This window comes from Peromyscus maniculatus, chromosome 2 (assembly GCF_049852395.1).
Source record: "Peromyscus maniculatus bairdii isolate BWxNUB_F1_BW_parent chromosome 2, HU_Pman_BW_mat_3.1, whole genome shotgun sequence".
NCBI classification, from domain to species: Eukaryota; Metazoa; Chordata; class Mammalia; order Rodentia; family Cricetidae; genus Peromyscus; species Peromyscus maniculatus.
In genome coordinates, this window is record NC_134853.1 from 66,655,861 (window position 1) to 66,676,853 (window position 20,993).

The window sequence follows — 20,993 nt, forward strand, 5'->3', positions numbered from 1 at the left end:
CTTGCGAGTTACTCTGACAAAATGTTGAGAGGAACACAAAGTCAGCAGCAGTCTGGGGCTACCTCCTTCTCCAGCATAGGGGAGGGGATTTTCACATGTTTCCTGAGCACCACTGACCTTTGTAAGCTGAACTAGCAGCAGGACAAGGCCTTCCCTCCATCAACAGTAACTCTCCAGGAAGGTGTCACGGTGACCACAGGACTCACAGACATGGTGTGCACAGGGAAGGGGCCGGGTCTTGGCTCCCCTTCACAGCTCCCCTTACCCCTACCCTCTCATGGGATCCCCCTCTGAGAAGAAAGTTCTTTGGTCTCTAGGCTGGCCTCATCACAGCCCCATCAAAAAGATGTGATTGCTGAAGGGAAGGAACACCTCTTTACCCTGTCCCACAAAAGCTCCCTGGGAATCACCAATGGGAAAAGGAAATCGCCAACCTTTATCACCATCAAACATGGACCAGAAATGATAGAGTAATGTGCAGTTCATCTGCACATGCATGATCTTATTCATTTTATAAGTAGCCTGAAAGAGGCCAGGAGGCTGGCCAGAAGTCAAACTGAAGATACAGCTAGGATGCACCCAGCTGACTCCTGGCACTCTTGGGCATACCTCCTGCTCCGAGGCCCGCCCTTCACTAGCTCCTTAGGGTCTCTATAATTAAAGATACCTAAACCAGGTCCTCCTAAGGGAGCTTCCTGAGACTGCCTCGTTGTTTTATCTCAGAACCTCCAGTCCGAGTGAGGTCCTATCTGAAGTTGATGGAGAGGGTGATAAGTGGCCCAATCTTGTGCCAATGTTTTAGACTCTAACTTATCTCTCTGCTGTCACACAATTCTCCCTCCTCTTCCCTGAACCACTAGCCACACACACACATCATGATCCCCGCTTGGTCTTTCTGAGCCTGCGATCCCTTCTAAGCCAGGGCTGGGAGCAACAGGCCGGCTGAGAGCAGAGGTTTTCTGGAAGCTAGCATCTTCAGTGGACTGCTCTGGGGTCCACAGGAAGTTCAGCGGAAGCTCCCTCACCAGCTCTCAATCTGCATGCCAGTGGCTGATGACTTTCCCACCATGAGGTAGGCCTGCCCTAGACAGAATGCCCGTCACATTTAGCTTCTGTGCTAACAACATGAACCTGGCAAGCTAAAAACAGGCTGCCCAAGATGGCTTCTCTCTTCCCGCCAAGACCTTGGGTACCTTTCCCATCTCTAGGAGAACATGTGTAAAACACACAATGCTGGAGGACTCAGGTAAGAGTTCTTCGTCAACAGAGCTCTTTAAATATTCAATATCACCACACTATTAATAGCTCTCTCAGTCCCACAGCAGAGCTGGCAGCGTGGCTAAAGGTCTCACTACCACTGGGAGCAGGGCTACTCTGGCCCTCCCACGTGCCCATTTCTGAAAACTTACCCAGTGCTGCGCAGGGACAGGATGGAGAAAGGCCAGTTTGGAAGGGACTCACTGGGGAGTCCCTGACCTGCCAGGGAGCAAGAAGAAGTCACTCTCTGTTAGCACCCCAGGACCTTCTCATCCTGTGGTCTGAGCTCCAACAGCACTTTTTCTCACAGGCAGCTTACCTGACCCCCCCCCCATCTCCCTGTTCTCACTCACAGCACCTTTTCTTGAGTCTCCACCACTCACCTGTTTCTCACCGTGACTCTGGCTGTGTGCTTTAGTTGTTCAGGGTCTGTCTCTCCCGCTGGACGGCCATGTTTGCTTTCTTGATTATTCTATTCCCTATGTGTGCTGCACTGTCTTACATACAGCAGATGCTCAAAGGGTGTTTCTTTGAATAATGAATGAATTCTTCAATCCATACATCCCCCTGAAACTCCCACAATTCTCCAATATGACGTTTCTGCTCTCTGGCTCCCACCTACTCATTCCTCAGAGTCCCCCAACTCCTGTCTGCTCTTACTCATCCTCAGACAAGCCAGCTGTCTTCTGTAATTCCATTTCTCAAGGCCAGCTTTCTTTTTTTCTGGTCTGACAAGCCCTTGGAGTAGATGCTTCCTGCCAGCAAGACAGAGGAGGAGCTGGGGACAAGATGGGGACAGCACAGCTCTCTGGAGTGGACACCTGAGCCAGAACGCCACACATACCACGTTAGGGGCTAGACTAGACAGAGGCTAGGGGCCTTGGGACGAGTTGACTGTTCACAAGAAGAGCCAGGGAGGGCTTCTCGGGGAAGCAGAGTTGTCCCGGTTTTGAGGAATGGATACGAGTGAGCAGTCAGAGATGAGAGAGAGTACCTGAGTACAGAATATTCTCTAGGCACCAATAGAAGAGAGAGGTGAAGGGGATGGCTGGTCCTACAAGAAAGCTGGTGAATGGTAGAAATGAATAACTGAGGGATGAAGGTGGTTTAAGGCCTCAAAAGCCCATGAAGCTTGATGTAGAAAACTGAACTAGGCCTCAAGTTGTAAAGGGATACCCGGGCCTGGGACCAGGACATCTTGATTCTGGCCAGGTAAATGCTAAGCTGCTCCGGGTAACAGCCAAGCCTATTCTCTGGCTTCAGACCTTACATACAGGGGTACACAACGAACAGCAAGAACCATCCCAACCTACTTCCCAACATGGGTCAGGTGCTTGGGAAATCCACTGCTTCTCTCTTAAAAAGGAATGTAGGGTAGGCCTAAGACTTTACACAAAAGTCCCACACCAGGGTAAAAGGTGGCATGCTTACATCTTGTTGAAAGAAAGAGAGGAGAGCCAGGAAGAGATAGAGTCTGGAGGACGGCCTCGAAATACAGAGATTAGTAAAAGCTCATGACAGGCACCAAGTGATGCTCACAGTGTCTGGAACATGGCTGCCTCACTCAGCTGTGTTTCTGCTCCAGAACAATTCCTGGTGCCTGTTTTGGAAAGAGCATGGCATTTTCCAAAGAGCAGGGCATCTCCAGGTGTCTTGGCCTCTGGCCAGATGAAGAGCCACTACCTCAGGGAGAAGATGGGTATGCACCTCTTCATGCTCCCATCCCGTGGTCCTGCGTCTTCCCTGTGAAGTCACAGGTAGCTTGAAATCTAACCTTCCTTTCCTAGTCCTGGTCATTTAGGACTCAGAAGCCTTAGTCATGTGCTCTGCTCTCTGAGACTGTTTATCCACAGGCTGAACAGCTGCAGTTCTTCCAACTGTTCTCACATGACATGATTTCGATTCTTTTTGTCACTTGAATGATGACAGCAAAGAATTCAGGAGTTCAGACAATGCTGACCAGTGCAGAACAGGATAGAATAGGACCATCACCTCCTCAGGTCTGAACTCCATACTTCTATCAGTGGAACCCAACAGTACATTAAGCCTTCCTAGTCCACCTCAAATAGTAGACTTACATTAAACTTCCTGTCCTCTGAAGCACTAGCTCTCTTTGAAGAGTTACCTCGCCTACATAATCACACATCCTTACCTTGATTCCACCTTGATGAATTCAGACAACTATCTTTCTGAGAATAATGGTTATATTACATATGCCAGGCATATTGGCATGTACTTGTAATTTAACACTTAGAAGGCTGAGGCAGGAGAATTATATGAATTTGAGGTCAGCCTGGACTGCATAATGAGTTCCAGGTCACCATGGGCTACAGAGTGAGAACCTGTTTCAAAAAACCCAAAATAACAACAGAAAGACTTACATCACACACACATGATGTAGTTTTTGATTAGCATGAAGCTGCCATTTCACAGCCCCTGTGGCCCCTTACCTGACTGCCAATCAGCCCAGCTTATATACAGTTCCAGGTTTGCCTCTTGATTTTACACTGTGAACGAAAAGGCCACCATATTTCAAATATGCCCCAAGTTCAACATAACAAAAGGCAGAACTATTAAATGTGATCATGAAACACAGTGGCAGTCACAATAATGTGGGTCTCTCAGATCCCACGGACAGGTCTGTGTAGAGAAAAACTTGAAAGTATCCATTGTGTATCTAGGGCAGCAGGAGCATGCGAGTACATCAGTGAAATCATAGAAGAAAAACCAGGGTCCCCTTAGCCTGGAGTAAAACCAGGAAGATGCTGAGGCTAGCAGGGCTTCTCCATGCTGCTCTTAAGGGGTTATTGTTTCATTTTAAGCATGGCCAGCCACTCATGTGCTAGTCCTGAGATCTTCGCCTCATTCTGTCTCTTTCTCCCTGTCTTCTGTTTGGCAGAGTGAAGGGTCCACCTTCTCACCTAGCCCACCAACTTCCAAAGGACAGTTAGCTTTGCATACTCTTCAAGACCTAATGCTGAAGATCTGGTTAGGGACACTGGGATAGAAGAGGTCAGTGTTCAGCTCTTGAGTAGCTATGTCACAAGACTGCCGCCCTCAGTGAGACCGTGCTGAACGGCTCCTATTCCCAGTCTCCCTTTCCTGTGTTGTCTGCCCAGGATAATGATGATGATTAAGGGAAGCCATGACAGTAGGGCAGAGCCTCGAAAAGGCCATTCCTCCCACTGAAGACCACGGCAGACATGGAAAGTCAATAACATTCACTTTTCTCACAATACCAGGACTCTTTCTCAGAATCCACCCACACAATGCCCCAGACAGCCACTACACTTCAATTGGCATGGGGGTCAAAACCTTACTTATCACCCCTACTTTGTGTCATTTAGAGACCAAGAGGGTGTGAGGTGATTATGCAGGAACACCGGTAAGGCTGTCCAAATGGCAGGGGCACTTCCTAAGGCTTCAGATTAGGTTCTGGCACATCTCTGAAACCAGGAACCCATTTCTTGTTTTGAATCCCAATGGCACTCTTCCTGACAAGATATCTGGACTATAATTTTTATTTTCCATACTGCCTGGATGAACATAAAAGGACAGAGCACAGCGCACAGGCCAAAAGAGAAACAGAACTAAGGCATAGGTAGCCAAGCTAGAACTAAAAGTAGTGTTTAAAATAGTTAAAACATACAGAATGAATTACATCTCAATAAATCTGTAAAAACAAACTACCCACAAAACTGAACAGAAAGAAAGGAATCTTTTTCTCAAATCATGAGAAAAACAAGGCCCTGTGTACATGCTTCTCTACCAAAGATCATGAGGAACTTGCTGCTACCAGCAGCAAGTCAGACTCTGACCCAAGCTAGCAATATCCCACTAGGCCCAACGCTGGGTAAGATGGCCTGGCTTCTGAGGGAGGCTCACAGGGAAGCACAGGGAAGGAGCTGGAGAGATGGCTCAGTGGTTAAAGGCACTTGCTATTCTTATAGATGACCTGGGTTTGATTCCCAGAGTACACACGGTGGCTCACAACCACCTGTAATTACAGTCTCAGGGGATCTGATGTCCTCTTCTGACCCCTGCAGACACCAGGCACACACATGTTACACAAGCTAAACACTCATAAACATAAAAAAGATAAACAGATCTTTAAAAATTAAAAAGAAAGAACAGAGAAGAGTATACATTTAGAGTGGTCACAACACCGACTCTTCTAAGCCAGACACTAGAGAGGATTCACCAAAACACGCTGGCTCTGTAAGATGTTAGCAGTGCAACATTCAAAAATAATGTTCTGGGCTGGGTGTGGGGGTGCACTCCTTTAGTCTCAACACCCGGGGACACAGGCAGGCAAATTGCTGTGGGTTTTTCAGGCCAGCCAAGGCTACATAGTATGGGAAACATTGAGTTTAACACAGTTGAAGATGCTGCTTTATGGCAGGACTTGGCAGAGCCTTTAAACACTAGTGAATGCTGTATCAGGAGTAGGTAGTGTTTCCCAAGGAATTTGAGTAGGAATCCTTTTTTAACATAAGTATCCCAAAGGATCAATATTCTTAACAAAATACCATAGGAGATGCAGTTCTGAGTCATTTTGGCTGATGATCTCTAATTTCTTTATAGGGATACAATTAATATGGGAACCATAAATAACTTAGAGATTGACTGTAGTTATACTAAAACCAACTATATATTGAAATATATAGATTCTCACTTCACAGGTTGTGTGTTATTCGGCTTTTTGTTTTTTCCACCCACTGTCAGTTTGTAGCCCACACTGGCCTGGAGCTTGCTGTGTATCCCAAACTGGACTCAAACTGAAGATCCTCCTGCCTCAGCCTCCCTAGCATTAGGATTGAGGGTGTGCACCCATGATCAGCATTTCAATAAATCTTTTTTAAATTGAATTTTGAGGATTTTTAAAAATTCTTATTTTTATTTGAGTATATGTGTATTGCTATAGGTGTGAAGATGCCCACAGTGGCCAGAAGAGGGTGTTGGACCCCCTGGGGCTGGAGTTATAGGCAGTTTTTGAGCTACTTGATGTGAATGCTGGGAATTGAACTTGGGTCCTCTGGAAGAACAACCAGTGCTCTTAACCATTGAGCTATCTCTCCAGCCCCCTGGGGTATGCTTGTGTGGGCTGTGTGCATGTGCATGCCGGTGTGTATATACATTTGTGCGAGCACATCTGGAGGCCAGAGATCAATGTTGGGTTTTTCCCTTATCACTTTCACCTTATTTTTTGAGACAGGCTCTTTCACTGAACCTGGAGCTTACAGATTGCCTAGACTGGCCGGCCAATGGGCTCCAGGGATCCACCTGTCTCTCTCTCTCCAGTGCTGGGATTAGAGACCCATCCTACCAGCTTCCTTAGGAAACAATGACTCCAGACGGACCGAGCCACACCTTTGCTTCCCAGAACCTCTGGGTAACTGCTTCAGCCTGATTCTCTCCATTCCATTCTCTTGGGGCTCCTTGTACCAGTTTTCCCACAGTCAGCTGAAAGGTATAGTACAGCTAAGCCCTTTCCACGCACAAGGCTTGTCTTAGGTTTCTATTGCTGTGATAAAATACCATGACAAGCAACTTGGAGAGGAAAGGGGTTATTTCAGCTTACAATGTTCAGGTCACTCTCTGTCCCTGAGAAAGGTCAGGGCAGGAACATGGAGGAAGGCACTGAAGCAGAGGCCGTGTAGGAGTACTGTTTACTGGCTTGCTCCTCATGGCTTGCTCAGCCCACGTTCTTATATACCCCAGGACCATCTGCCCAGGGGTGGCACCACTCACAGTGGGCTTGGCCCTCCCATATTGATCACTAATTAAGAAAATGCCCCACAGGCTTGCTTACATGCCAATGTCATGGAGGCATTTTCTCAGTTGTGGTTCCCTGTTCTCAGATAGCTCTAGCTTGTGTCAAGCTGATTAAAAACAAAAACAAAAAAACACAAACAACCAGGACAAGGCTTCATCTGCTGTGTGTGTGTGTGTGTGTGTGTGTGTGTGTGTGTGTGTGTGTGGTTGTATGTATGTGTGTGTGTTTATATGTGTGTGTGTTTATGTGTGTGTGTGTGGTTGTGTGTCTGTGTGAATATACATGGGTGCCTGTGGAAGCCAGAAGATGTGGGATGCCCTAGAACTGAAGTTGCAGGTGGTTGTGAGCCACACACATCATGGGTGCTGGGAACCAAACTCAGGTCCTCTGAAGAGCCACACTCTTAATCATGTAGCCCAGACTGGCTCAGACTCACTATGTAGCCAAGGATGACCTCGAATTTTTGATCCTCCTGCTTCCCTTTTCCAAGTTCTGGGATTACAGGTGAGCATTACCACACCCAGTTTGTGCAGTGGTGAGGGTGGAACCCAAGATTCCCTTCTCAAAGGCTCTTCTCTCTACCGACTGAGGTACAGCCCTGGCCCTCCATCTGCCCTTTCCCAGAGGAGAGCAGGCCCAGAAGCTAATGAGGTTCAAGGTAAGAAGTCTCTACTTTCCATTTCTTTTCACACAGGGTTAGCAGCAGTTAAGGGCAGTGGGTTGCTTGGGCCTGTGACTGTCTCAGCCTGAACACCAGCTACCATGGGATTACCTGCTGCAGAGCCACACTGGGGACCTCTGAGAAGCCAAGCCACCTGTAAGTGTTCTCACCAGGGAAGTCTGTTGGCCCCCCTTGCCTGCAAGGAAGTAGACCCAAGCTTTACCTCAACACAGCTTGCAGAATATATGACGTACTTTCAGAAAAGGGAGGCATATGTCCTTCCTCTTGTGACTCTTGCAGATAATGCTGTGACATATACACATTCATGGTAGAATAAACCAGTGAAATAAAACCGTAAGTTTAACCAAATAGATAATGAGAAGTCAGGCCAGAGGACTTCAGATTCTACTGGAATCCCAACACTTAGAGGGTAGAGCAAGGAGGATCCAAAGTTCAAAGTCACCTTTGTCTATACTGTGATATATATCCTCAGCTACTTACAGAGGCAGAGGCAGGAAGGTCAGGAGTTCAAGATCATCTTTAGCAACTTACTGAGTTTGAGGCCACCCTGGGTAACATGAGACTCCGTCTAGAAAACCCCACTGTGGTTTCTTGCTACCAGCAATGCTCTGTACTCAGTAAAGTAGGCTGCAAGGGAGAAATATTCAGAGGAGCACATACTCTGTGACCCTATGAAGCTGGGGGGGTCATTGTTATCATGTTTGGTTTTCTAGAACTTCTGAGTTCCTCATAATCTCAGAAGTTGAGCAAGGAAAAGAGACACCTTCTCTACTACAAGAAGTCCCTGAAGCAAGGGCACAACTTCCACATTTCCTGAGGTGGTTGGTGGTGGTCCCTCCCTCCATCCAAATGTCTACATCAGAAACCTTGGAGTCCCCTCTGATTGTCCAGCTCTCCAGCCCACCTCTCAAGAGGCTCCATATCCTGCCCTTGCATTTTACTCACATCTGTCCTCCCCTCTGGGCATCTGCTTTAGCTCGGGGCCCCATCATCTCTTCCCTGCCTCCCACTGACATCTCAACCTCCAACCGCACAAGGGACAACTTAGAGGGTCTTCCCCAGTGCGGACTGCCTGTCCTTGTGACACTCACTCCCTCTTCCACTTTCAGTCACTGAGCTGACACCCTGTCACTCTCCATCCCTTACAGTCAGCAGGCAACAGAAGCCGTAAACCCCTCTTCCAGCTCCAACGGTCAAAGGGTCAGGATGGCAGCGTTCTCAGGCTCTCTCAGGATCACCACGCGTTGCTACTCATTCTGACATATATCTATAAACCTTCCTGTCAGCATTCGAGCCCATCCTTCTCCTGGAGACCCACAAGCAGAGCCTTGACCAGTCTCTGTATCCTTCAAGTACCAGGAACTGAGCAGATGTAGTAGCAAATGCTCATGAACTAAACAAATGAGTTAATGGGTAATCTGGTTTCAGTGAGGCTAGACTAGCATTCTCTCAAGTGTGCAGGGACCACATCAGCTGCCATATGCCATTCTGTAAGTCTCTTATGCCTCTGACTGCACCAGAGGCAGAGTGTTGCTTGATGAAATTAAGTACTCAAAAGCTCTATTTGTTTTTGTTTTTGTTTTTGTTTTTTTGCAACAAATCTCTTCCAAGACGTAGACTGTGTGGCTGAACCAACCAGCTGAACAGATAATAGGCCAGAGGGCTTGTGCCCGCTGCCACTCATACCAATGACAGCCCAACAGAGCCTGGGCAGCAGGGAGTTCCCCAGGATTAGTGAGGTGTATGGCAGAGCTGGCCCACAAAATGGGCCATTCCAAAGTTTCTGGAAGACAGACACAGCAGGAGCAGAGCCCAGGGAATAGATCACCAAGAAGAGCTCTCATTTCCTTCCTAAGGAGACAAGAAGAGACCCTGGGGAGCTCAGAGACAGGCTGGGACCTGGTTCAGCTGCTGAGATGCAGCCAGGCCAATTAAATAATTGGCCTGATAGGGAAAGAAGGGAGCCACTCCTTTCGGGCAAACTCCCGCCCCAGACAGGAGGCTCCAGGCAGCTGTGGTAACAGCAGCAGCAACAACAAGGCAGGGATTTCTTCCTCTGCCTCCCACTAGCTGAGAGCTAATGCTTAAATTAGCACCTTGGAAACACCCAGATCTACTGGCTGCACCTTCTCTCTCAAGTGCTGCCACTCCCCCAAGCCTCTGTTTCAAGATGAGTTTCTCCTTCAAGTAAAAATAAAGAAAAAGATGCTTCTTCTGGGGGAGGGTTATCTGATGATGAGATCCAAGACACAGACCTCTGTCCGTACTCCCAGGTCCTGAAGGGGGCAATGAGGCCAATACTGGAGCTTCCATCTTTTCTTGTGGTCTAAGGAGGCAGACTCTATTCTGCCCTAAGGAAGCTCACTCATGGAGTGAGCAAGAGAAACAAGCTTTTACTGAATGGTGTGCTCCAGCAGGGCAGGGCCCCATCTGAACTTACATGGCTAACCACTGTGTCCTTGATATCTTGTGTAGAATCTGGAACAGTGCAGATGTTCAGTATTTGGTAAATCAATTTTCTGAGTCACTATATCAGGCTCCGTGATATTCTTTGGAAGGGAGAATGAGGAACTATTGTTTAAACATTAAATGAACAGTTTGTCTTCATTTTGTAAATGGAAAAACAGTTCAAGGAGAATGCCAGACTTCCTAGAGGTCACTATAAATAATAGCAAAAAATGGAAGAGATCACAGGTGACTTTGAGCCTGGGACCCTAGTTTTGATGGCCTCCCCCCAAACACCCCTACAGAACCATCCTGCCCTCTCCCTCCCACAGGTGTGCATCTTGATTCCTTATGACTCAATGAAGGTCCTTGGGGGAAACGTCACACAACATTCTGCTGTTTTCAACAGAATAAAGGGCACTTAAGAAGTCTGGGGTGTCTCTAGACTCCAATATAGGAAGAGTCAAGAGACAGGGGAATGTCTATGCCCCCCAAGTGTTAGACTATATTGTTACTTCTTTAAGATTCACTCAACCTCAACACAGTATTCTCTTGCAGACTACTTTAGCTTTCAAAAAAGGGTGTGGGCAGCTACAGCTATTCTAATAAGCACCTCCTCACCACAAACGTCTCTTCTTCAGGGCCTCACAAACCAAAACAGCTCAGGAGTCTTCCACCCATGATTAGGAAAGAATCCCAGGAGATAGCAGAGTCACCAAGGACAACTGCACAATCCTGACGGCCTTAGTCTTCTCTTTCCGTGGACAGATACCATCTCAGGAACCTCAGATGAGAAACAAGAACCAACTCCTTTCCTAGACTTACAAGAACCTCCGCCCCTTACATCCCCGCCTCCACACATGAGTAGCTTAGAACTGGAAGGGCACTGCACCCTAGTTTGGAGGCAAGGTTAGCTGAATAGGGAACCTATTAAGCAAAGGTCTAACCCAGCTAAGGTCCTTTTTTTTTTAACCTTCATAGAATAAACTTCTCCCTGGGGATATTCTGGTTCCCAAATAATTCAGTAGTAGCATCCAAAGTCTTGCAGCACATCTACAGGTTCAATATTGCACACTTCTACAAAGCCCGTCTGTTTCAGCTTCACAAAATGTACAAGTGTGGAAAGGAGATCCATACTTCCCACCTTCGCACCTTGGTCCATCTTGGTTACTGTAACAGGCAAGTTATTTGTCTAGGAAACCACAAAGCATACTGTCAATTCTGAAGCTGCAGGCTCAGGAGAAGAACCTATTCTGGCCCACTCTGACTAACACAGAGGGAAGGGACTTAGGGAGCCCCTGAGCTTAAGTGAGAGCACACGTCAGGGCCAGCAGAGAGCAAAAGGCATCTGCACATTTTGGTTCCTGGCCTATCCTGCCTCCTCTTAGCTCTTGCAGCGCAGGCTCCAAGGTGGGTTAATGAAGCCTCAGCGTTCTTTCCCCCTCCCTTCTCTCTCCAGCTGGTTAGGCCTCTCACCTTCCTACCTATTTTCGGGCAGCAATGACAGCCAGGTAGCCCTAGGGCAATGGCCAGCAGGCATCGTCTTCTTTAGGCCATGCCTCCACAAACCGGCATCACCCTCCCCCCCTTCCATCCCCTCGGCGCCGGCATCGATGACATCATTCCTGCCTGACTCCAGGACCGCGGACCGGAGGCAGGATCCCCGCCCTGCAAAGACTCCAAGCACGTAGGCCTAAGATGACAAGGGCTCTTCCGAATTCCGAACCGGTCCGCACAGGCTGCTCCAGCACAGCTCCACCTCCTATTCTTGGAGGTACCTTAGTGTTCTCATGGACACCCGTGATTCTTCATCTCGCCACTGCACACTCTTCCCCTTCCCGATTCCAGATGCCCCCAGCTTGAACTGGGGGCGCTCCTCTTTCTAGAAGAAGGGAATTCCCAGGTCCTGCACCGAACCTCTGCTCCCATCGGTGCCTGGTTCCTATTCAGCTTTGCTATTTATATAAAGGACTGGCGAGCAGGCCTCTCCTTTTCTAAAAGCCTATTTGCAGTCCTCTTTAGACTGGCCGATCTCCTGGCCTCCTCCCTCGTCCTGAGCATCACAGGCCTCGAGGGCTAAACGCCTTTCTCACCCACCCCCATCCCGATCCCCTGGGTCTGCTGCCAAAGATACCCAGTGACATCCCCCTCGATCACCCCACTAGCGGTGTGCACTATCGGGCTGCCCTCGGTCCTATCCGACGGCGTTCTGCCTACGCTGACCGTGCCCTCCGCCCTTCCAGGTCCTTCGCTCTCAGCGCAGGTAACCCCCCCACGGTTTTCTCCCTCTGCAAGACTCCCTCCCCCGGCAATGCGTTTTCACGGCTCCCCCTGCCTTATCAGATGGCGCCCCCTCGCACAATCCCCACGGCCTAGTTCCTTCCCTCCTCTCCGGCGGCGCCCCTCCCGGCCCTGGCCTGCCCGCCGCCCGCCCCCTCACCAGCGGCTGCATCTCCGAGTGCGCGGTGGGCACCTGGAACCGGTCGATCTCCTCCATCATGGTGCCGGTGGGCGAGCGGGCCAGGGGCCGGGCGCGGCCAGGGACGCCGACGGGACCGCGCGGGGCGGCGGCCCCAGAAGCCCGGCAGATGATGCAGACTAGGCCGCCCCGGACCCGTAGGGCGAAAAAGCGGATGGAAGGACGGACAGGCGGCGAGAGGCTCGCGGGCTGACTGGGGCCGGCGTAAGCTCCGTGGGGTTGCCTAGAGCTACCGCGGCAGTGGCCCCGCGGAGCCGCAGGTCTTGCCTCGCCTCCTCCTCCGCCGCCGCCTCCTGTCAGCAGCTCAGCCACTGCGGTGACTCTGCAACTCCACTTCCGGGTCCGGGACACCGCCCGGATCCTGCATTATTCATGAGAAGGCGGTGCCTGGGCGCCCCAGCCCTGCCCACTTGCGGGAGCTCCCAGTGCGCGCGGCGGGCGGACGTGGTTTCGCGGCGGGGGCGGGGCTGAGCGGAGCCGGAGGGTCCTTGCGCACCCTGCGCCGCCTCCTCCCCGTGCCGGGAGGGGGCGCCGGGCGCGCCTGCGCTTTGGCTGCCTATCGGTTGCTGGGTAACCGCGTCAGGGAGGAGCCGACGCTGTTCTACAAGGGCGCGGGGACCCACAACGACAGCTGTCCCTGAAGCACCCTGGTAACCGGGAATTGAAGTGGAAGGCAGTCTGCATTCCTCGTGTGTGGTCAAGAAGGAGAAAATTCTCCCCAGGAGAGGGAGCGTTTTGCAGGTTTTTTTTTTTCAGGGTTTGAGGTGTTTTCTATTTTTTTGCAACAATGCCCCAGAAACAGACTCGTAAGCAGGTAATGCCATACTGTGGCCTGCGGTCTTCTGGTGACCTCTGACCTTAACCGCCGATTCTTCCCTGTTCTCTCTCTCACAAATCCTGTCCTCCTCGCCCATATTTTCCTGAACCCTCTGTCATTTGACTGTTAACTGCATCTGTGTTCCTTATTATTTCCACCGCTTCACTTCACAGACCCAGCCTGTCCAGTCCATCGCGCCCCCCCCCAGCCCTCCCACCCGCCTCCCTCCAATCCTTTCCCCATCGCCTTCTCATTCTCGTTCCTAAGGACTTTGTCCAACACCCTGCTGCGTGGTTAGTGCTGAGCTGAGTGTGGGGACAAGGGGCCATTTGTCATGTGGGAGCTCAGAGAAGGGGCACAAGAGAGGACTGTACAAGAAATATGACCCCCCCTCCAATAGAGAGAGAGAGGGAGAGAGAGAGAGAGAGAGAGAGAGACAGAGACAGAGACAGAGACAGAGACAGAGACAGAGAGAAGAAACAGGTCGTGTGCGGGAGTTTAGAGAAGTCAGAGAGCGAGTTTCCAGAAAGACCCTCTTCCCACCCATCTTCCTGGCCCTCAAACACAAGTCGCCTCCCTATGAGCCTCTCGCCCACTCAGCCATGTGAATGTTGTGTCTGTGTCATCTGGCCAGATGACATCCTTCTCACCAGAGCTTGGAATCACCCCCGCCCCGCAGCATCACCACAGATGACAAGCTAATCTCAGGTTCTCAAGAAGCATGCTGGGATATAAAAACTCTGTCCTTCAGAAATTGCTTTTCTAACTATCAGGGCTTTTCTTTTTTTTTTTTTTTTCTCCCTCCAAACTTTTCTACACTTAAGCCTAGGTGTGTTGAGGTCTGGAGAGCAAATCTGTATCCATGATATTTGTGGCTTTACATATGTTGATACATATTTTTGCATATGAACCTTGTGCCCTCTGCTTCTCTTACACTGGCCACCTACAGCTGAAGAACCTATCATTCTTAGAGTTCTGTAGCCATTGAGAGGTTATTCTGTTCTTGTGTTGGCCATGCCCATGTTGAGACTGAGCTGTGTTTTGAAACTTTTGTAGTGTGCTTACGGCAACTGGCCCTTAGTTCATAGGCAGTCTGTTTTAACTTGAAATGACCAATGTCTAGCCAGTTATAATATATATATATATATTAAAATGGATCTTTTATGTGATCCTTTTGTATGTATAAGAGCTGGACACTTATACAGATACAATTAAAATATAGAATATGTCCTCTATTACAAGAAATTCTCTGTGCCTTAGTCCACTTGCGCTCCCTGTCCCCTACCCCCTGACCACTGGTCTGCTTTCTCACCACAAATGAATTTTTTGTAGCAACTTGTAGTTTTAACAGGATGAGTGTCTCCAGTCTCATTAGGGGAAACATCAATGACTTGTTATGTGAAGTTGAAAGCAGAGTTGACAACAGATAGGTCCGGAGATCAACCTAGGTCAAAGGGCCCTGCACACACCAGCACCGTCTGCTGGAGGGAAGGGGTATTTCAGTACACTACAAACACTAGTGTGTGTGTTTATCATGGTCTTGTCTCGGTGAAACTCAATTTAGATCAGTATTAAAGTATGCTGAGTACTGGACATGCTTGAGACATTTTCTCTGTCTCCCAGTATAACAGATAGCAGAAAGATGAAGGATTCCTGGGGCCGAAGGAGAAAAAGGCATGCAGGTTGGAGCAGTAGAGAGGCTTCAGAGAGGAGGACAATAGGACTCGGAAGGCCACAGTGGTGAGGAAAGGTCAGGATTGGGATAATTAGAGGACAGAAAGAAACTTAAACTTTCAGTTCATGTCACACCACTGTACAGGTCTTTTAGTACTTTCTTCTTTTAAAGGTGTGTGTGTGTGTGTGTGTGTGTGTGTGTGTGTGTGTGTGTGTGTCTGCTTAGGCCAGAGGCATCAGATACCCCTGGAGTTAGAATTTCAGATGGTTGCTAGCTACCCAAGGTGGGCTCTGGGAATCAAACTCAGTCTTCTGCAAGAGCAATGCACGCTCTTGATAGCCTGCCTCACTTTTTAGTATTTCCTGTTGCTCTCAACGTCTCAAAAGGCTAACTGGGTTGGTTCATAGGGCCCAGACAGCCCCGAATGGGCTGCTCATTGCTACCCAGTCCACTTCCGACTTATCACTAACTGCATGAAAACTCTCCCATCAGTACACTGACCTGCCCTCTCCCTGCAGAGTGACATCCACACTCTCTTTCTCCTTCAGGTTTGTGGCTGGTACAGTCTTTCCCATCTGCTGCCATCTGCTTCACTTTGCCCTGCCCTAAATTTCCCTTTTCTTTCTTGTGTGTCTGTCAAGTTTCAACACAGTATTCATACTTTCCTATAAAGGACTAAGTCCACTTTCTGGAAACAGACCACTGTATAAACTCTTTTGTGGCAAAGCTCAAATCTATATTCTTTTCATTGCTGCTCTCCATTTCTTGGATACAACCTTGCATATGTTTAATTCTGAAAAGAAACTGGTTGAATATTAATCTGAATGCATGAGCTTGTCTTTGGGAGTTTTCATCCGAGTGTGTTTGATAGGCAGGAAGGAGTAAGCCTGGATGGAACTAATAATAACAGGGAGCTTAGTGGGACCTGGTAACATGGAAATGCATGTGTAAACATGCTCTTCTGGGCTCCTGCGTGTGTGTGGCTGCTTTGGCAGCAGGCAGGGCTGTGAATGATTGGATTGAACTATGTTCATCTGTGGCTTAGGAGATGGGTGGAAGGGACTAAGAGGTTGAAAAATCCTCGTGAGGTAACTACTCCTTCTTATGCAGTAATTACAGATGAGCTGTGTACTCCGTGCCAGGGACTGTCATAGGTATTGGCAACACAGAGAGAAATTTCCCTCTCTCTCTCTCTCTCTCTCTCTCTCTCTCTCTCTCTCTCTCTCTCTCTCTCTCTCTCTCTCACACACACACACACACACACACCACGTGGAGGGAAATTGTCAATAAATAAATAAGTAAAATGTGGTGTGTTCGATGGAAATGGAAGACGGTGCCAAGAAGAAACACAAATCGGGGGATGTAGTTATACATTCGGAGTCAGATGATTATAATTAAATAAAGTGTTCAGACTCAGCCTCACAGAGGCATCAACAGAGCAAGGACCTTCAGGAGAGGCAGGAGGTATGGCATCACTGGGGGTGGGCAGTGAGGAGCCTGCCAGACGGTTGGCAGAGCAAGTGTAAAGCTCCTGAGCCTGGGCCCCACTCCTTGTTCTGGGTCAGCGAGGAAGGCAGGCAAGTAGTGGGGATGAGGTCAGAGAGGTGTCTCTTGCCTCTCTCAACTTTACCCCCAGCGTTAATCAAATAACGCACACTATATTAAATCAGTCATGATGGCACTTCATGAATCATAATTTGTAATTAAAATGCATGAATGCCAGGCACCATAAACCATGACCAGCTCCAAACATCACTGGTAATGCCTCAATAACAAACTGCCCTTCCTAAAAATGGTGAGCATGCCAGCTAGCTGTGTGTGTTATGTGCAGGAGCTTCACAGCGTTGCCAAACATTGCCTGGCAGCCAGACTTCGGAGTAGAAAACCAAATTAGAGTCTTCTGTGAACTCCAGTTAAGAGCTAATTTTAGTTTATGACTAACAAATTTTAGTACCCCTTTATAACTCAGTTGGTTATCATTAAAAAAAAAAAAAGGTCTGGAATTTTGCATTGTTTGCTTATAAAAGCCCCCAAAAGGACTTACATCTAGACAGCTTTGTGGTCTTCCAAGAAACCCCCCTGGGGCAACACTTTCAGAAATAGTCATCTGGATGAAGAGTGACTGGGATGGATGGGGTAAAGGGACAGGATTGGCGTGAGGCCAGAAGAGAGCATTAGATAAGTAATTTCTTCCTAGGCCTTTCTACCTCACTTCCTTCTAAATACCTCAGACTAGACCACTCCCACCCCCACGCCCAATCCATAAACCTCTCCCATCTAGAATACTACAAAAACCTTGCACCTGCTCACGCCCTTTCGAATCCATTCTCTACACTGCATCAAGAATGATTTTTTGCCGGGCGGTGGTGGCGCATGCCTTTAATCCCAGCACTCGGGAGGCAGAGCCAGGCGGATCTCTGTGAGTTCGAGGCCAGCCTGGGTACCAAGTGAGTCCCAGGAAAGGCGCAAAGCTACACAGAGAAACCCTGTCTTGAAAACCAAGAAAAAAAAGAAGAAAAAAAAAATGATTTTTATTTTCACCCATGGTAGCACACAGCAAGACCCTGCTTCAAAACAAAAACAAAAACAAAAACAAAAACAAAAACAAAAACAAAAACAAAAACCTGGGCTGCTGAGATGTCTCAGTGGGAAAAGAGGAGCTTGCCATTAAGCCTGGAAACTCAAATTCTATCCTGAGAACGCACATGGTAGAAGGAGAAAACCAGTTCCCAGGGGTTGTCCTCTGACCTCCACGTGCATGATGTGGCATGTGCGCGCCCACGTGCACACACACACACACACACACACACACACACACACACACACACACAAAATAGATATATAAACACATAAATGTAATTCAAAACAAACAAAACCCCAATTTTTTTCTTCCTTTCTTCTTCTTCTTCTTCCTCTTCTTCTTCTTCTTCTTCTTCTTCTTCTTCTTCTTCTTCTTCTTCTTCTTCTTCTTCTTCTTCTTCTTCTTCTTCTTCTTCCTTCTCCTCCTCCTCCTCCTTCTTCTTGATTTTTTTTAGACAGAGTTTCTCTGTATAATTTTGGAGCCTGTCCTGGAACTGGCTTTGTAGACCAGGCTGGCCTTGAACTCACAAAGATCTGCCTGCCTCTGCCTCTCAAATGTTGGGATTAAAGGCATGGGGCATTTGCCAGGCCCCAAATCTTTTCAAACTGCCAATATGATTAGGCCATTCCCCCATTTAGAACTCTTTAGTGACTCCCATTGTTTTTCAGATAGAGTCCTGATTTTTAAGTAATCCCCCAGGGTCCTGTATGGATTGAGGCTTGCTCATGCCTTAAAACTTAATATGTACTGATCTTCCCTCATAATTCCTCTACCTCACTGGGCAGTGGTGGTGCATGCCTTTAATCCCAGCGCTTGGGAGGGAGAGCCAGCCAGATCTCTATGAGTTTAAGGCTAGCCTGGGCTACAGAGTGAGTTCCAGGAAAGGTACGGAGCTACACAGAGAAACCCTGTCTCGGGAAAAAAAATTACTCTACCTCGTTTTTTATGTGCTGTCCCCTATTTATGATGTTTTGTTTTGTTTTGACATGGGGCCTCACCTAGCCCAGCTGAAGAGGGCCTTGAACTCCTGATCCTCCTGCCTCTGCCTCCCAAATGCTGTGACTACAGGTCTTTCCCCTCCTCCACCTTAAACAGTCTTCAAATCTTCACTCATACATGTAATCCTAAGATTTTGAACTCAGAAACCAATCCCTACAACCTGTTCTGATGTCTCCCGCCCTTCTGTTGAAGAAGATGGGGCTAAAGTTCATATTCATTCATAATTGTGTGGGTATTCTTGTGCTATGTGCGCCTTTCTTCCATAGCGTGAATCATGGTCTGCAATTACTCACTTGTTTGTGTAATTGTTTATGTTACATTGATCATCGTATGTCTCTCATGAGATTGTATACTCCTTGGAGCAGGGCTTGTGGATACTTTTGTTTACAGCTGTATTCTCAGGCTAACACAGTGGCTATCATGTCAGAAACGCTGAATGAATGACTGAGTGTTGAATGAATAAGGGAATTTGGTGGGGGTGTACCACACTGTGTCTCCTCACACTGATTCTGGGGGAAACAGGGGAGACTTCTGAGAGAAATAGCAACATCAGGTTTGAACAGACACACATGAATCCAAAATGAAGAATAAGAAATAACCAAAGAAGTAGGACAGTGGTGGTGGTGGTGGGGGTAGTTCTTCAGAAGCTGAAGGAAAGAGTTGGCCGCCAGCCATGTGGCCGACTGCTGGAGTGTCAGCGGAGTAACCACTAAGACATGGCCTTCAGATGCAAGGATTAGGAATTCATTAAGGACTTTGCAGAGAACAACTTCAGAGGTAAAAGCGAGACCGTGAACTAGGAGGCAGTGAAGACCATATGGGCAAGTGTGTATTTTTTTTAAGATGAAAGTAAAACTTGAATATATTAAGTACTGTGGCAAAAGATCCGGATGGAGAGGAGTTGAAGATAAAGGAGAGAAAAATTGAATTATGACTTGATCCAAGTTTCTGAGAAGGTGGGAAGGGATCCTCACAGACAGGACGGGGGGAATGCTTTGAAACAGGGGAGAAGAAAGGATGGATGCTGACGATGATAATTTTGAGGTTTCGTGGCAGGAAGTTGAGAGGGTTTTTCTCTTTTCTTCCCCTAATAGTGTTACGGAATTCCTTCTGGAAGTGATAACTAGAAAACAAATTTTGCCAATGGCTGTTCCATTTTGTTATGATTACAGTCATGCTATTTTCAGAGTTATGGTCTGAGGTTTGTCATGCGCAATTATCAGATTACAAAACAGCTGTGAGCGTTTGAGGCCAGACCTTGGTCCCACCCCCACCCCCCCATTCGCTTTGTAGCCTAACACATTGTTAGTGTTCGGGACATGCCAGGTACTGGAATAATAATGACAGAGCACTCTTGTGCTTATCGTTGGGCTTTGCAGCCTGCAAGCCGATGCTGAGGAGTAATGTTGGTTCTTTGGCTCCAGCTGTGAGCAAGCCACATGAAATCGTTTCTGCCAGTTAGGAATGTGTATGGCGTGCTCAATCTTCCCAGTTACCGGGCACTGACAGGGTGTGTGGGAGAAGCAAGGAATGTAGCTGTTGATCAAACTTCAGTTCCTCTTCTTCCAGTGCCACCGTGCTCTGGATTCACTGGATTTTAATGTCCTTCGTTTATCTTGCCTCCCCGCTTTAAGAAGCTCTGTTCCTTTAGCTGTTGTCCTAGGATCTGCATCATAACCACCGGGTGGGTGAATGGCTGGGGGCTGCGTGAATCAGAAGAGCGGCTCGGTGGATGGTGGAGAGGTATGCATGGCACTAACTTCTTTCTGCCTAGAGAAGTTGTTCATGCGGCCTTTATCCTAGTAACAGCAGTCCAATCCCGCATACAAGGAGGGACCCTGACGCTGCTGTTTAGCCTAGGTTCCTCCTCCTCCTCCTCCTCCTCCTCTTCCTCCTCCTTCTGATTATTTACCTCATATTCATCTTCTTATTTACTTATTCTTTCTATGTATCGTGTATTCGGATCCAGCCCTGGAGTATAAGTGGGTCAAATAATTTGTGGATCCTTGACTAGACAGACACCTATGTCAAAGGCTTCTTGCCTTTGTAATGATTTTCTCCTCTCTCCCTAGAATATCCAAGCTATTTCTTTTACTACTATAGGCCTAGTAAATTGTAAGGAATATGTACAGGCGTTTTATTTTTCTTCCAATAGGTTTACAACCGTATAAACCCAATGTCAACTGAAAATATTGAGAGTCAAATGCATTTACTATATATCACTTGCCAAACATCATAATTTAGCAACACAGTCCATTGTAGAGTATCAGATCCCTTAGCTG

General features: G+C 48.0%; 2 protein-coding genes across 7 annotated transcripts in view; one reads left to right on the plus strand and one right to left on the minus strand.

The window, feature by feature from the left end:
• Positions 1–13,136, minus strand: part of Fam219a (family with sequence similarity 219 member A) — a 57,520-nt gene extending 44,384 nt beyond the window's left edge. The window contains exon 1 of one of the 6 annotated variants that reach the window (XM_016004550.3): positions 12,601–13,136. In XM_016004550.3, the coding sequence (XP_015860036.1) occupies positions 12,601–12,660 (60 nt within the window). In that variant the 5' untranslated portion in view covers positions 12,661–13,136. The remainder of the gene's footprint in view (positions 1–12,600) is intronic. The other 5 variants (XM_076563494.1, XM_016004549.3, XM_006985958.4 and 2 more) reach the window with 5 other exon arrangements.
• The window catches only part of Dnai1 (dynein axonemal intermediate chain 1), a 71,026-nt gene continuing 63,128 nt past the window's right edge, over positions 13,096–20,993 (plus strand). The window contains exon 1 of the mRNA XM_006986047.4: positions 13,096–13,453. Coding sequence (XP_006986109.1) covers positions 13,427–13,453 — 27 coding nt within the window. The 5' untranslated portion in view covers positions 13,096–13,426. The remainder of the gene's footprint in view (positions 13,454–20,993) is intronic.